The sequence below is a fragment of the Macrobrachium rosenbergii genome, chromosome 14 (assembly GCF_040412425.1).
Source record: "Macrobrachium rosenbergii isolate ZJJX-2024 chromosome 14, ASM4041242v1, whole genome shotgun sequence".
Taxonomy (NCBI): Eukaryota; Metazoa; Arthropoda; class Malacostraca; order Decapoda; family Palaemonidae; genus Macrobrachium; species Macrobrachium rosenbergii.
Genome location: NC_089754.1, coordinates 36847384 through 36864883, shown reverse-complemented (window position 1 = coordinate 36864883; position 17500 = coordinate 36847384). Strand labels below are relative to the sequence as shown.

Genomic DNA, 17500 nt, shown 5'->3' with positions numbered 1-17500 from the left:
TTATCTGCATTTTTGGGTAGAATAAGGCCTATATTTCCATGTTGTAGTAAAAAGAAAGACATGAAAGAATTCAATACTTTTTGAGCATTTTATGTACTAATGTGGATGCCTGGAGCGAGAAACTGTTGTCCTGACGAGTCTACCAAAATGACTTTGAAGTCATTGAGTTCCCCCAGATTTTGAAAAAATGATTGAGTTTCCCATATTTTGACGTAACGTTTTCTTAAACCGATGACATAGAAAACTTTAAATATTGATCCATGAACTAAAGTATTTCTTAATCTCGAATATTTCTGTTAGTTTATTTCAAATTTATCCGTCTAGTGTTAGCAAACCAGCACCTAGAAACCGTATTTATGATGAAATTTCCGTATTATACATATACAGTGTTAAACAAGAAAAGCAGCAGCGCTCTGGAAAGAGAGGAGAGAAAAAGACATAAACTTCTCTAAGAAAACGCTGAAAATGTGATGCAACTGCTAGACAACCCTCAGCCTTCAACCAGAAAAAGCAATGGTGAAATTTATGCGAAAATCCTAAAGGAAAATAAATTAGTGAATGATGCTAAAACACGCTTATAAAAACATAAACGACTTATAGAAAACTTACAGTAATCGGGTTGGTTCAGGCACACAAAAAATAAAGTACTGGCCTAATAAGAGTCAAAACAGCCGATTTATAAAATTGCAATTTTATATACGCAAAAACCCACTTATCGAGATGGGAGTAATTCTCCAATGATTATAAAAAGCCATTAACAAAATATCAACAGCGTATGCCCATTTCACATAACCACAGACAATTGGTGAGAGAGAGAGAGAGAGAGAGAGAGAGAGAGAGAGAGAGAGAGAGAGAGAGAGAGAGAGAGAGAGAGAGAGAGCCATAATTACCCTGTGTCCCAGAGGAAAGCTTACAAGATAAAAGGTCAAGCTGATGGGGTAACGAAGACACGGTATTTAGAACAACCACTGTATCAACTGTAAAGCAACTGTGAATGGAGGTAGTAAGACTTCAGGAAGTGACATGGAAAAGTTCACCATAAACCTAATAAAATACGATTTTCAGATATAGTTTCCTTTTAATGTTCACAAAATTTAATACAGTATGCATTATTGACAATATAGGACATTTTGCTCTCCCTTTAACTGTTAACGAAATGCAATAGAATATGATTTAAAGATAATATAGGATATTTTAAGCAACTCCAAAAATGTGTAGATGATCTAGGCGAGTCTAGGACATCACACTCATTAGATCTAAAAGGGCGTTAAAGGTACCCAATTAATCCTTGTAGACTTACAGACTATATGAAAGCAAGTTCCAAGATTCGAGGAACTTTATAAATGAACTTTTCAGCAACCTGGAAAAGTACTAGAAGCAGGAAGACTGGCCTGTAATTTAAGCAATCAGGATGATACAACTTTCTGGAATGTGTAATGTATTGCATAATTTCTTCTTGCCTTAAAAAAAAAAATAGAAAATAGAACAAGGAAAAAAATACATAGAAAATAGAACAAGGAAAAAAATACATAGAAAATAGAACAAGGACAAAAATATGCCGACTTTGTGAGAAATGGCAATAAACATCGTACTTGTGGATGCTGAACAGATATGAGCATCTGAGAATAGTGAAATAAAATGTAGCAAATAATTAATAAATCTGTTTTGCTAGCTGAAGAGTCATTTTACTCACTGCAGATTTTCGCGTCCACACTCGCAACAAAAGGTGCTGAGCTCAAGAGCGAGAAAAGGCGATGTGATCGACTCATACATCAGATGCTTCCTAAACCAGTCGCCATGCAGCTCAAGAAAAAGAAAGCGGTGAGTTATGTAAAAAAAAAAAAAAAAAATAATTTTTAAAAAATTACTAATCCAAGTTTTTTTGTGGGTTGGTAGGGGTAAGGGAAGGAGAAGGAGGGGCATTCACGTAAAAAAAAAAAAAAAAAAAAACTAATTATTTCGTCTCTTCCCCAACTTAGCTGTCAAATTCTTTAGCTTTGTTTTGCTCCGATATTCATTTTGCAACAAAGACCGCATCCCAGTGAAAGTCTTGAAAAACAAAGTGTTTACAGGTCTGGATAAACATCTTTATGCAAATGACGATGAACATCACATTATTGTTCAGTATTCATCGATGGCCAGAGGAAATATGCAGATAGTATTTATAAAAGGAACATCAAAGCTCACTGTATATTGGAAAAACAGTTAACATTTGTTGAAGAGTTGCCGGTAAAAACAGAACTGTATCGTTAATAGTTTTTTTACACAGTCTTTGGTTATCAAAACACAGTATAGATCCTTACAGTAGTGTGCACGATTAATTATGCCTCTTATCATTTCATAGCAAACATCAAATCTATCAAAGATGAAAGATTCAGTTCCTGAGTAATACTTGTATTACAAGCCACTGAGTAAATTGTTTTATTTTGCATACATTTACACAGGATTTAAATAATGCCATGAACGATAATCATTCATTTAACTGAATTTTATAACGATTTGAGATGCTTTAATTCGTGTATTAAAAATTCTTAGCTGATTTAAGAGCGAATGCTTTATATCTCCCTTTCTCCCTAAACAATTCCTACTTTATATTATTTTATGTCACAACATATTTATGTAATGACGAATACATCTAACATACATTTTTATATGCTCAAAGAAGTAAACTTAAGTCTCTTAAATATCTTCACGCGTTTGCTATGCAGCATGAGTATTTATCCACAAATGTAATAAGACACTAATATCTGTATTTAAGTAGGCGTCGACGGCTACACGTAAAACGTAAATATTTCTGCAAATTTCATTATTTTCAGGTTCCTGCAGAGTCGTACAAAGAGGTATCAGTCTACTTCAGCGACATCGTCGGGTTTACTGATCTATGCTCTGATTCTGAGCCTATGCAGGTAAGCCTAGAAAGACCTACTACGTAAAAAAAGACCAAAATTCGAAAATTTAACTTTATGATACTTGATGGGGAGACATAAAGGAGAAAACACAGTAGAAATCTTATTTTTTCCGACTATCTGCCGTATTTAGATACAATAACCAACGAATTTTCCTAACAGAACAGTATCAGCAGAATATAAGTAAGGATTACTTGCTTATTCAAATCACTTGAAATGACCCTGCTGGTCTATCACGAGCCTCTGTTAAATCCCTATCGTCTTACGTATAAAATCTCAGTCATTACAAGCTACGTTACCACAGGCCCTTCCTAAGTCGCGTAAGCACAGTGTAAATATCACGTCACAAAACCTACAAAGATAAGTACAACTGAATGGAAAACTTCACCTAAATAATGTAAAATAAATATAAACTACTTGCCACATAGCACACCAAATTATGAAAAAGTGGGCGACATTCACTATCCACAGGGAACTCATCTTTTAGAAAGAGTTCAAGTTCATTCATAACCTGGCGAGAATTATTTATACCTTGAACAAATCCCCTACACGTAACACGACCGTTACAAAGAGCAAGGACTCATTCGAAAACTTGAGAGTAACAGATGAGGATAAGTGTAAGGATTGTGTGGAAGTAACTGGCGCATAAAAACCAAAAGAACAGGAAAAAGTCTCGACTTACAAACCACTAAGTTACCTAAGGAACTTCTGAGGATCTACAGTCCAAGACCACTGTTAACGAAAGAACTCCAAAAACAACGAAAAAAACTGGTCTTGAAATGTCATGCTTCAGGAAGGGGAAAGTCTACTCAAGTTCCGTTGTTTTATAAATTATATACATATAGATAACTGAGGCGCGAAACGGGGTTTAATGACGCCCAAACATAGGCCTAATGCAAATCTTGGCAACGAGGTGAAGAAACGCATCTGCAACGCTGAACACAAAATACACTGCAATTAAGGTAAACTAGGCTTAGCCTAATTGTTAAAATTCCTGTTGAACACCGTATGTATTAAAGGTAAACAAAGTGGATATGCAAAACGCATTCTTGAGACTTACCTTAGGCTACTTTGGAGTGTACAACTTTGACCAGCATCTACTAGGCCTATCAACCTATTAACAAGAGTCAGTTTCTGTATTCCCGATATCCACACCAACTTCCTGGCGGATTCTGACAACTAACAATTATAAGATTAAAGGAATTCGCAAGCATAGCCTTCGATGGATGAATAACGTAATGATAACTGTTGCTAGGGAGAATTTATATTTTTTTAATTAACACTGGAAATATTAACATATGCCTAGGCTAGCGGGAACACTAACGCATTTTGATTTAATAACAAATTATTAGTCCGTTATGACAACATCAACTAAATAACAACTGCGCGTGAGTTCCAAGTTTAACAACTTTTTTTTTTTTATTTACCGCCACCTCACTCGAAAACTAAATGAAACTTCACATTTTTCCCGACATTTAATAAGGATACACTGACTCATTTTCTGAACTTAGAAAGGATTATCATGCATCTTTTAATAAAAACAAAAAAATTATCGACGTTTGATAATTAAAACGATTTTTTACGCGATAATTAGTTTTACCGTGGGGTCACTGACTTTTTTCTTTTTAATGAGTTACTGTGTATAGCATAGAGTATTAAACCTTGCAGGTCATATAACTTGATCGCCAAATATCTACTGAAAATCGGTTAGAGGATAGCAATACGGCCACTGGCTATATACGCGATCTAATCGGAACAAAAATAAATAAATATGTAATACAAACTAAAATAAGAGACTTGGATCAATGCACACACCCTCACCGGACAACTAAATGAAGTAGACTGACTGCGTCGGTGTTGACGTACATATGAGCATGGGTGTAGACAAAATTGCCTTTATGGGACCTTAAAATGTTATCGCTTTCCATTTTTTTTTTTTTTATTATAACGTCGATAATCTTTTCAATTAAGGCTAAGTGTTCTGGTGATGATTAAAAGTTGGTTTAGTTTGCATCAAAAATTTAACAGAAATAAGAAAGAATAAAAGTGAGTGTTCGGAAATACAGTTTTGGCCACCAGTGTTGAACCACCTACTCTCGTCGGTGACAAAATTTCGCAGTATACAAGCTCCAAGCGTAACCATGGGCCTATTTATTTTATCTATTAAACTTATAAAAATGTCTTTCTTCAAAACTCCAGCTTCCTGGATAGTGACATTATCAGGTTGCGGTGATGGTATTTGGGTACAGACTACCTATCGACGCGTAAGGTATCAAAGGGAGTTGACCTAATGAGAATTCCAATGGTGTTTTGGTCGTGTCGTTTAATGAGAGCAGTAGACGTGTTACGCGCAGAGCCACCCGTTCCTCTTTAAACTTCTGTTTTGAATAGTTGGCTTCATGAATTTCTGTACACATCATGGGTGGCTAAGGAGACATAGGCAACTCGATAACGGAACAGCTTTTGTTCCTGTGTTAGCAAAAGGTAAGTTGTTGACAACGCTGCCTATGAAACAAAGGCGCTAATGATATAAACACGAGACAAAAAAGCGCGTTCAACAGATAGCCAAGTAATGTTAATTAATTAAGCAACATTTGGTAACAATACTTTGGAGCTGCCAGATGTCACCTCAGCACAGTGGTGACGTATCTGACATACTGGTAGCGGCAGTATAAACATTCCTATCCCTTGATGTCAATGGCCATGGAAGAAAATTAGACTCGTAGCCTTTGGTTCGATAAACTGCAAAGCAGTTAGTTACTTTTCTCTTGGTTATTTTGAGATCACGTCTTTAAGTTGAAACATTCTGACTGACGCACCTGATGTCGAATACCTAATGCTTTGATGGCAGGTTAATCAAAAGGTCGGTGGTGGAGTAACTACAAGAAAAAAGTTTGAGTTCTGTAGTAAACTTTCTTTCAGCAGGAGATATCCAAAACGACTGGTCTTTTTTTATCTTAATAGGCACGAATGTCTTTACTGGGTAGAGTGATTATTTATGGAACGGGTGTATAATTAGGTTCAGTATTTTAGACAGTATCGCAAATTATGGTAGGCTAAACATGGATTTGTACAGTTTTCCAAAACAAATGAATGTCCCCACACCCAGTGGTCATGTGTAATTCATCGCCTTTTTTTGTGGGATTTTGCATCCACGAGAGGGAAGGCTGTTCATGCAATTTCGTCCTCGATGCAATTCAATCTACATAAATCCGCACTAGTTTTACAGAACGAGGACTGCGGTGCGGCTTAATTTTTCCAATTTTTTTAGACGCATCAGATCTTGGTCGTTCCAGTAAATAAATGCTATAAACACCAACGAACAGTAGGAGAGAACCATGGTTATAAAAAGGAAGGGTTAGACCAATTAGAGCAATTTTTTTAAAGGCTGACAAGGGTAATGAATCTCGCAGAATGTATAAAATTACTTTGATACTGGGAATCTCGTATACAACACGGGGAAAACTTTAAGGCCAGTATATGCGTGAGAGAGAGAGAGAGAGAATTTAACCTTTAATTCAAACATACCCAGGGTGTATTATACTTTTGGCTACCTAATTTTGGATATTTTCTCATTTTTTCTAGGTGATATCTTTCCTGAACTCCCTCTACAAACTGTTCGACTCTAGAATAGAAAACTACGATGTATACAAAGTGGAAACAATTGGCGACGCTTACATGGTCGTTTCCGGCCTCCCGCATCCGAATGGTAAGGTTTTGACTTAGATTGTGCTCTTCATTCTCATACATACATACAACTCTATGTATGTATGTATGTATGTATGTATGTATGTACGTGTTATGTTTCACTAGCAGTTCAACTGACAAACATTTTACTTCTCTCCTGGGAGGAGGGAAGGGAGAGGACATAGAAGGTATCTATAAAAAAAAGGGTTTGGGAAGACTTTGGGGAAAAGGAAGTATAATGAGAACTAATGCAATTGGAGCAGATTCTAGTTCAAGCAATCATGTATCACCTGTAAAGACTGGGTGTCAGCAAAATGTTTTATTACCTTATTAATAGCCTTTTAAATATGGTCAGCCACATTTAAAAGGCTAATTGAAATAAAAGTTGTGTAACATACAACACGACAATAGGTTCAAAAATTACTTCAGTGACCAACGTATTGTACCTAATGAATTCAGCATAATAATGAAGTGAAAAAAAGTTTTTTTTTTTTGTATTGTGTCCTTGCCTGTGTGAGATTAAAGTCACCTTAGGCCTATATAATCCTCCAACGGTTAAACGACTTTAACTAAAATAGGTAATTGAAAATTGTTCCATCTCAGTTCCATTTTTCCTCTCCTGTTTATCCACAGCAGTCAGCGAGGGGCAAAAAAAAAAAAAAAAAGGTCGAAAACGATACAAACATTTCAATTTTCTTCTCCGTTCCTTCCCAGGTCACCGACACGCGTCCGAACTGGTGAATATGGCGCTGGACTTGATTGAGGGCGCCGAGCAGTACAGAATTCCACACAGACCGGATCGATCTCTCCAAATTCGAGCGGGGATCAATTCCGGCCCCTGCGTCGCTGGTAAGGAATCTTGAGCACTCTTGCAAGAAGAGACGTCTCTCTGAGAAGAGTCCCCCTCCCCTCTCTCTTTCTCTCTCTCTCGAATCGGATGATAATGCTGATGACGAGATGTTGGGTCTGTTTACTCAGGCGGAATTTTGTTTTGCTATTCAGATCATCTCTCCTCCCGTTTTGCCTACAATAGGCAGTGCCAATAGTCCTGCTCGCTCAGTAGTTTCTTGTGAATATAAGAACTTTTATTTGTGTAGCTACAGAGCTATAACACTTCATCTTAATTTTGTATGAACTCATATTTTTATGTCTACAGAGTTTATCCTAGTTTTGTATTGGTAGATGAACTTTAAAGCATACATTTACTTCATGAAAAAGAAGTAAATATTTGAATATAAAAACACACTTTACCGACAATATGTCAAAGAAGCGTTTGTATCTCTGCATTTAAGAGACATTGTCTCTTAGTTCTCAATTTTAAAAAAGCTTAAACACACACACACACACACACTCTATAAATATATATGTGTAAATATATGTATGTATGTATGTATGTATGTATGTATGTATGTATATATACATACATACATACATACATACAGTATATATAATATATATACATACACATTAGCTGACCATTAAAGGAAATATTTCAAAATCTCTAATAGCATCAAGAAATACTAGCCAATTATATATCTGACAAACGTCAAAGCCCTTATATATACTATACATATATATATATATATATATATATATATATATATATATATATATATATATATATAATATAGTATATAAATATATAAGTTATTGAAGTTTGTATATGAGAATCGAATAATTTGGGAAAGAAAGAAAAAGGATGATACAAATTCAATAAAAAGAGATAAAAAAAAATAACGCAGTACTTATTTAAATGGAAAAAACGATCAAAGAATCAGTATAGACAATGCGTCTAAAATAACTTCATGCAAAGAATACTTTAAAAAAAGGAGATTCATTGAACTTTATGCAAAGAATACTGGGAAAATAGATTCACTGAATCTCTCCATTGAAAACTGTGATGTTTTCAATTTCAATCGTTACAACTTATAAATTAGACCCTTATTGTTATCGGGATTTTAAAAACACGCTACATTTACGTCCGCACACGCGTTACTGAACAGATAAAATGATGGTAATACTTTTGGAAGCAATGTGAAATGGATGATGTTTTCTTTGAACTGGTTTTTATTGTTATTTTATTGTTATTCATTCATGGTTATTCATCTGCGCTTTCATACTTTGGCTCTGCCTGAAATATGGAAACTTGTTCTCCCAAAAGCTCAATAACTAAATTTTAAACGAATTTGCCAGTGTTTTTTTAATTTACGAACGCATAAAACACACACTATATATATATATATATAATATATATATATATATATGCATATACATATATACTATATATATATATATATATATGTATATACATATATATATCTATATATATATATATATATATATATATATATATATATATATATTACGCGTTTAAAACTTTTATATATTATCTACATTCACTTAGGATTCATTTCTTTGGTCAAAACTCTATTTCTCGTCCTTCTTTTATAAAACCTCGCTTAACATATATTGACGAACAGACGAAAATGTGATAATATACAGTAATCAGCCTTCTCTCCACATATTTACGCCGGAATGATGCTTATGTTACGAACGCTTTCAAGTTTAATCTAATTATCTCGCTCGAGTGCAGACTAATGAAATACATCGCTCTTCGGCAACCAGAAGCGTCATGATAAGTTTTGCAGTTTTCTATTTTTTTTATAATTTTCTTCCTTTTTCAGGAACAAGATATTAACTCGAGTTCTTGCATTCAACAGCTAACTTGGAAGGAGGTTGTTGCCCTTGGTGTCTGCTTGTCTGTGTGGGTGTGTTCCTGTGTTCAGTGTCTTGTCTTTTCGTTCCCGCGTTCAGTGTCTGTCTTTTCGTTCCTGCGTTCAGTGTCTGTCTTTTCGTTCCCGCGTTCAGTGTCTGTCTTTTCGTTCCTGTGTTCAGTGTCTGTCTTTTCGTTCCTGTGGTTCAGAGTCTGTCTCTGTGTTTCTGTGTTCAATGTCTGCCTGTGTGTTACTTTGCCCATCGTGTCCCTGTGCTTAATGTCTGTATTGTGTCCCTGTGTGTTCCTGTATTCAGTGTCTCTCCGTGTGATCCTGTGTTCAAAATCTTCCTTTGTGTCACTGTGTGTTCCTGTTTAGTGCCTCTCCACGTGTTCCGTGTTCAGTGCCTCTCTGTGTTCTTGCGTTCAGTGCATTTCTGTGTTCTTGTGTTCAGTGCTTTTCTGTATTCCTGTTTTGGTGTCTCCATGTGTTCCAGCGTTCACTGTCTCTGTGTGTTCCTGTGTTTGCAGCATGTCACAAGAACAAGCAAACTATTTATGATAAACTAGACAGGAATAATCACAAGGTGGCGTTCTCTACCTGATCGACCACAGGAAAAAATAGACTCAGCCTTGTCAATTTTTTACCGCCTTAACTCTGGCCACCCCGAGAGGAATGTATTTGCCACGTGTCATCAAATTCTAGTCACCGGTTCTTAAGAAATGCAAACGAATTCAAGGAATTTCGGTGACTTAAACGCTTCATGCACTTTAGAGTGACACGGGGGGAGGTATAGTTAATTATTCCAGAGAGAGAGAGAGAGAGAGAGAGAGAGAGAGAGAGAGAGAGAGAGAGAGAGAGAGAAATTCAAAACTTCTGTTTTACTGTTTGTTACAGGTGTCGTAGGAACAAAAATGCCACGTTATTGCCTTTTTGGAGACACTGTGAATGTCGCGAGCAGAATGGAGAGTACTGGAGAAGGTAAATAATGACTGGCAATTCTAAACTCAGGTAACAATTTGTTTTCTCTTTGTAGAAGCAAATCCTCTGTACATGACTCAGTTGTGATATGCTGAATTAAAATGATTCCTCGTCTTTAGATGTTTCTCTTTGATGATACACCGAGTTTTCGTTTAAATCGCTGTGAAACGATGGGTGATTACGGGAAGTTGATTTAACAATAACCCATTATGTAGTAACTATAAGGAAGGAATAGCAAAAGAAATCTTTACATGTAAATATATATGTATATATATAAAATATATATATATGTATGTATGTGTATATATATATATATATATATATATATATATATATATATATATATATATATATATATATATATATATATATATATATATAGTTAAGGAAGTGTACTGCACAGCGGTCCATCAACTATTCAGTTCCAATCTGTTTTCATTCATCAGATGTTTTCAAGCTTTTTTTTTTTAATTGGTCTTCACTATGTTTCTCCTTCCTTTGTTCCTATTCACTTCTGTTACATCTCTTCATTAATGATTTACCCCGAATGTCTACCTTCTCTTGCTTTCTTCCATCATTTTCTTCTCTCTCTCTCTCTTTCTCTTTCTCCCCTGGTTTTCCATCAATGTCTGGATCTTTCTCTGCTATCATCCATCTCTGAACTCATCTTTCTCATATGTTGGTAATTTTTCTCATTCATTCGATCTTTTTCTAGACAACTTACGTATCTGAAAAGGAGTGTGTGTTTTTCACAGGGGCAATTTTTTTTCCTCTTATAACTTAGTACTTTTTCCAACAGCAATGAAAGTCCACATTTCTCAAACGACGAAGGAGATTCTGGAAATCATCGGCGGCTACTCCTTTGAGTTCAGGGGTTACCAAGAAGTCAAGGTTCGTAAAAAAATGATTTCAATGTTTTAACAGATAAGAATAAAATATATAAATATATAAATAAATAAGTAAGTAAAATAAAGAACAAAAAAAAACGTAAATCCGCATGCAAACAAATTATTCCTTGACAAAGACACTTCGAAAACAGGACGGTGGGTAGGTCTAAATTTTCGGTCCTTGATTTTACCAGTTCGGGTCACAAGATTTCATGAAAGGCCACGGATAATAATATGCAACTCGTGTTGAACATTACCGAGAAAGCACGAATAAAGTGATGTCCACGTAATCAGTGTAATGTGCATATAGAAAGATTGACAGGAACGAAGGAAATTCCTGAATAATAATAATAATAATAATAATAATAATAATAATAATAATAATAATAATAAGTAACTGGAGTAAGTGCTTTCTCTAGATACGCGTTTTTACTTCTCAATCTTTTCCCGCGCAATATTCTCGAGGTGAACCTTCTCCCGTGCGGTGTTCTCTCCAGCGCAATTCCCGCGCATATTCTCGACGTGAACCTTCTCCCGTGCAATCTTCTCTCCAGCACAATCTTTTCCCGCTCAATATTCCCTGCGCAATCTTTTCCCGGTGCTGTAGGAATCACACGGGAGACCACACGGCGATTTTTCCTGGTATTCACTGGATTGTTTAGTTTTCTCCTAACACACAACGGATAATAAGTTACTCATACATCACTGGTTAAAGAATTTCCATCGACTGGTTTCTACATCTTTGCAGATAGGGATTCACAATTAAATAATTGCAGTAATATGCATGAGCTTGATACATACAAATACACGTATACAAATATACGTAATAGTGTCTTTGAAGAAATACAGGAGGTTTTATTACTAGCTGATGGGGATGCGTAATTAATTATACCTTTTGACACATAAATTAGAATTGATGTTATGCAGTAATGTTGGATGGATGCAAAAAGATAAACAGTACCGTTGCCTTAGATTTAGAACCAGGCTTAACGTTCCACAACTGTCAAAAACTTCCACGTTCCATTCTTCTTTTACTCCCACACAGGGCAAAGGATCGATGCCAACGTTTTGGGTCTCAGGCTCTCCACCATCGAATAAAAAGGGAATTAGGATACCCGTGAAGAGTGCCCTGGAGCAGTAGACAACCAAGCGAAACAGCTACAAAAAAGGGGCAGAAAAAATATAAGGAATATTCTTTTGAAGAATACCATTCCTGATCTCATCACGCCGAGGCAAAATGTCTCCTTGCTTCTCTTTCTTCTTCTTTTCGCCATTTTTGTGATCTAGACTACTACTACTACTACTGCTAATAGTAGTAGTAGTACGGTTATTATTTCTGTCATTACTAAACTAGATACTGCGTCTGCGAAACAGTGAACCTGAAACTTGTAATTGAGATGATCTTAATCTTTAGTAACATTTACTTTTTGAAAGTGGACTTTTGGCTCCAGGATTCACTAATTTGAGCTAAGTGGTGTCAGGAACTAGGCCTATCTTCACTGAGTTTCCTGGCACAGTGGCGAAAAACTGCCATTACCATAGTTAGTCATAATATATATATATATATATATATATATATATATATATATATATATATAATTAACTTAACGATATGATACACAAGTAGTTGACACGATCAGCGCACTTGATGTTCATAACAAAACCAAAAGTTCGAGGATTAGCGAAAGATTCACAGACAGCCTCGACACAAACGGTTTCACCTCCGGTTGAGTGAAGAGCTGGTTTGTGATCCGTAGTACCATCCTCGAACGTATAGCTTTATCATATTTATTATCTCGTTCATTACCGCTCGGTATCGAGCTAACAATACTCGCAAGCAGATGCTCAACTAGGAAAAAGTAAAAAAAAAAAAAGTTTTCATCCTAGACGTATCAAATTCTATTGCATAAAACAATTCCGTCCATGATACACATGTCAGTCCGCTTTAAAAATGCTTTGAATTTAAGCTTGGGTGCGAGTGATTGTCACGCTGTGATTGGAATGCTTAGAAATTTGTAAAAATACACTTCAAACGTTTAGTGGAAGTGCTAGGAAGCGATCCAATCAGTGGATGTAGGATGAGAAATGTTCCAAAACGGTTAAGTTAATGAAACCCAAATTTTCAAGAGTTAAGACTTTTTTTACAGACAGATTAGCCACTATTAAAACGGTTGGTTATCGGTTTTCTATGCTCTCAGGGGAACAAAATCTCCACAAGAAGACCGGTCTTAGACGGAGCTTGAGTCAAGCTTAAAATCAAGACACTAAATATCACAATAAGTCCTCGTTTTATAATAAGGCTTTAAAATCACTGTAGAGTAGTTCATATTTATAATACACTGTGTATGCTTATGCTATTAATACAAGTAGCGAAGAGTATTTTACATTCAAGATTTTTATTTGTATTTTGTGTGCTACAGTATAAATGAGTTCAGCGAAAGATAATTTCATTTAGAGGGTACATATCGGTTACAGCATTCAAGGCAATTTACTTTTCATTCAGGATTCTTGAATTCTATGATTTTGAATTGCATTCTCTATGATCTTGAAGGATCCGCTCCCAGAGGCTTTCAATTCAATAATGAGATTTACGAATTGACATTCCTAAATCGAACTGACGTTACTTGCAAATCAGAAAAAAAGACTAATTGAATATTCAGCTGAATAATTAGAACGTCTTTCAACTTTGGAACCTAGACTGTTCCCTTCATGTGTGTGTGTGTATGTGTATGTATGTGTGTGTATGTGAGTCTGTGTGAGTGTGTACGTAAAACCTTAGACGTAGCAAGCAGCAGCACTGAACTGTACCAGGATTGGTATGCAAGTATTTGCCCACATCCAATATTCGCTCTTGGCAGGCTTCATTTGCATACATGCGAAGTCCGGTGGAGTCCGGTAGAAAGGTCATGTGTATTGATGATATGGAAATGAACTGCTCCAGATGATAAATGTGTGAGGAAATCGAAACAGACGACAACGGGGTGAGTGGAAGGAGGGAAAGCAGATATGTTTGAGAATTTGGAAAGATGCAGACGAGAAGCTTGTTTTGCAGGCTTGTTCTTATGAATGTTCGCTGAATATCGAATACTTAAACAACAAGTTTTAGATATAACTGCCGTAATTGTTTCGATGAAGGGTGTTCCATAAAGATTTTACCACTAGAGGAAGTCTTCACTGAGTGATTTTAGGGTAGCTTAAACGTGACGGTCTAGTCTCAGAGAGCGTAAAGTGTTAGAGAGAACAGCGCCTGAACTCAAGCGCGCGCCAGAGGAAGATTGTCTCGAAAGTGACAGTGATTGAATTTTGTATTAAGACAAAGACCTCATTAAGTAAGACTTTCATTAGAGGAAGACCCTTAGAATGAAAATGAATACATTTAATGAGGACGCGAATGAGACTTTAGGATTTCCTTTGGTTGTAGGTACTGTACGTTAACGAATATGTATAAACGCGATAATAATTGTTCATGTGTTTGTGTACATACTGTGTTGAGAGAGAGAGAGAGAGAGAGAGAGAGAGAGAGAGAGAGAGAGAGAGAGAGAGAGAGAGAGAGGAACAGTTTTGCAATATTCTTAGCATATGAAGGTCAAACATTTCAAGCCTTCTAACCCGTAAAGCAGATTAATTCTTAATTTTTACTGAAATGACGAAATTCCAACAAACATCTCCTACTGGTTTCTAATTTTAAACGTGAATTTCAAAGACGTTGATGATGCCATTACCGGAAACGAATATGAAATTGACGTAGCAGAATTTTGAGTTTGTAGTGTCTACACCGATGAGAAAACCTGTCAACCACACACCCATGTAGGCCTATCCCTTTTACTCCACAGTTTTTGCAGTTCTCCGTAGCCTTTCTTGGTTCATCCCATGTTCGTCTAACCTTTTCACTCTTTCTAACATTTCATTAAACTCTAATTTTAATAATAAAACTGTAAATTTACTTCATTTATGTCACCGTAATCTTAATTTACTCATAATATAATCAAATTATTACGAACACTAACAGCAAAGCTTGTCATTTACACACATTCAATCTTTTAAAATTTCAAGTCCGGCCCAGATGGATAATTTATAACAATTACACATCGGTTTTATTCCCCCGAATACACGTCTTAAAAGCTGTAGGCAGAGGCAGTTCATACTTGACGTGGACCTTCTGGCATTCATGATGTTGCTAAAGTTTTCCTTCAGTTGTAAAGCTCTTTAGAACACGACTAACTGATATAGCTTTGATAACGCTATTCAAACCTTTACTTTAATTACTTTCCCGTTCCTCAAAAGTGCTGGAAAGGACGGAGCCTAAAAACCAGGATGTGTGGCAGTGCACTTGAAGATATAAATAATGGCAGCTTTAATTTTTCTTTCTCTTTTTTGTGAATTCGCATTACCTTCCTAGACTTTCATCTTAATACCCTGGACAAATATTTTTCAATTCCATGATTAAATTTTTTACCGCTGTTTTTGCAGAAACTACTGCAGCATTCAACGCTACTTTTTTTTTTTTTTGCGCGCGCGTTTGTGTGTGTGTGTGTTTTACTGGAACCCTGAATGCACTGTCAATTCTCGTTTTCTTTAAGTAATTCTCTGTTAATCTGGACTTAGTTCTCATATTATGCGCTGTAGCGTTCATATGTATACTATTCTGTTCCAAAATACTTTTCTTTCATGTCATTCTTTTCTGGGGATAATCTGGTTCACCTAAAATTCCCCGTGAACTTTGTGTCTCCCACGTCAGCTCCAACTAACCATTGTAAATATTTGAATATTTTGATTTATGCGTAAAAATTTCGCTTATAAAATTTCTAACATATATGCGAAATGAATATGAATATTAGTGCTGCAATGCTAGTGAGAAATTCATTTAATTGAAAGTCGAGCGGAAAAATAACTTACCATAGTAGTCCCTATTTACATTTTCTTTTAATCCATTCAAATTAGTTATAGAAAATGGATAACCGAATCGTATCTAGGATGGACAATCCTAAATGGACTCACCTCATCCCCTTTGTCGAACTCGACAAACCACCTTTCTTTGGGGCAAATACATAATTTAAAATCGATCAGTTGTCTAAACGCTCAGGTCACAGGGTTATGGTGTAGAATTTTTCATACTCAACACGCTTTCACTGGATATCATTAAGAAAATCGGTAAATTTTTACATTAAAGCATAATCGCATTTCTAAGCTTAAAATATGATGCTAATTTCACTAGCAAAGTGATAGTGATAGATACTGGGCCTCTCCCCCTTATATCCTATAATTATTGGAGACCAAAGTAAGAAAGCAGTTAGGAGGGAAGACTGAAGCAGTGTAGTAAGCTGTAAGATAATTATGGTGAAACAAACATACAGTAGGTTGCTAGCTATAGACATCAAGATGAGCAAAATGAATAGTGGAAAACCGAGGAGAGATCGATAAGATGAATAATTAGGATATGGAGTTTTAGAGGAGAATTGTGTGAGCAATATAAGAGATATGTAAGGGAAAGGCATCAATCAATTATAAATTAAAAGGGAGGGACCTGGTTGGGTAGAAAATATTTTGAATGATATAAAAATATGAGAGAAAGGTTCAGATGAAGGAGTTTGGCCATCAAGATGCTGTGGAGTGTCGAAACTGGATAAAATGTGGTAGTGGAATATATACAAGGTTCAGTTAGGGGAGTCTAACGCTTTCAAGGACTGGAAGGTGAGACATGCAAGATGCCGAGGAAAGATATGGTGAAGAGGAAAGAGTAACTATGAGGATATTGGGTATAGCTATCAGAGGTGGTACAGAAGGATTGGTACAAAGGCTGTTGAAAAGGATATTTACAGTATGTCAAACTCAGGAAAAAAGCAAATCAAGATCTAGGTCAGTCAGGTGTCAAAAGTGACAGAGAAATAATATCTTGCTTTAGAATGATGACGTAAAACGAAGACTGTTAGAGTATCATAAGCATCCTTTAAACAGAAAATGAAAGAGGGGACTTGTGAGAGATGAGTGGGATAGAGGGACAATCTATAGAAATATAGAAGGCTATAACTGAAATGAGGTGCAGACTGAAACGTTCAAGGTGCTTGGTATCGAAGGGGAAGTACGTGATACTGGAACTGTTAAGGCCAACTTGGGAGGGGAGGAGGAATTAATGCCAGGTGACTGGGAAGAAAGTCGGACGGTAAATGTGTTTAAAAATGAGGGAGATGTTATGCAGTCAGGCATTTACAGAGGAATCAAACTAACAGAATATTTATTGAATGTTTTAGAAAGAAAACTTGATGAGATGTTACAGTTAATTGTAAAGAATGATGAAGAGAAGTACCGTTTCTTTAGAGTGAAGGAT

At 35.9% G+C, this 17500-nt stretch overlaps 2 protein-coding genes and 1 long non-coding RNA gene across 3 annotated transcripts in view; 2 read left to right on the top strand and 1 right to left on the bottom strand.

Annotated features, from left to right (window-relative positions):
* LOC136845939 (uncharacterized) overlaps positions 1 to 4745 on the bottom strand; it is an 80427-nt gene extending 75682 nt beyond the window's left edge. Inside the window, exon 1 of the long non-coding RNA XR_010855298.1 lies at positions 3967 to 4745. This is a non-coding gene — a long non-coding RNA (uncharacterized lncRNA). The remainder of the gene's footprint in view (positions 1 to 3966) is intronic.
* The window catches only part of LOC136845938 (uncharacterized), a 64753-nt gene extending 52044 nt beyond the window's left edge, over positions 1 to 12709 (top strand). Inside the window, exons 11-17 of the mRNA XM_067116469.1 lie at positions 1699 to 1821; positions 2817 to 2906; positions 6492 to 6615; positions 7308 to 7442; positions 10205 to 10288; positions 11088 to 11179; positions 12221 to 12709. Of these exons, the coding sequence (XP_066972570.1) occupies positions 1699 to 1821; positions 2817 to 2906; positions 6492 to 6615; positions 7308 to 7442; positions 10205 to 10288; positions 11088 to 11179; positions 12221 to 12316 (744 nt within the window). The 3' untranslated portion in view covers positions 12317 to 12709. The remainder of the gene's footprint in view (positions 1 to 1698; positions 1822 to 2816; positions 2907 to 6491; positions 6616 to 7307; positions 7443 to 10204; positions 10289 to 11087; positions 11180 to 12220) is intronic.
* A 4164-nt stretch (positions 12710 to 16873) lies between these two features.
* The window catches only part of LOC136845531 (uncharacterized), a 705-nt gene continuing 78 nt past the window's right edge, over positions 16874 to 17500 (top strand). The window contains exons 1-2 of the mRNA XM_067115712.1: positions 16874 to 16963; positions 17234 to 17500. The exon at positions 17234 to 17500 is cut by the window's right edge and continues 78 nt beyond it. Coding sequence (XP_066971813.1) covers positions 16874 to 16963; positions 17234 to 17500 — 357 coding nt within the window. The remainder of the gene's footprint in view (positions 16964 to 17233) is intronic.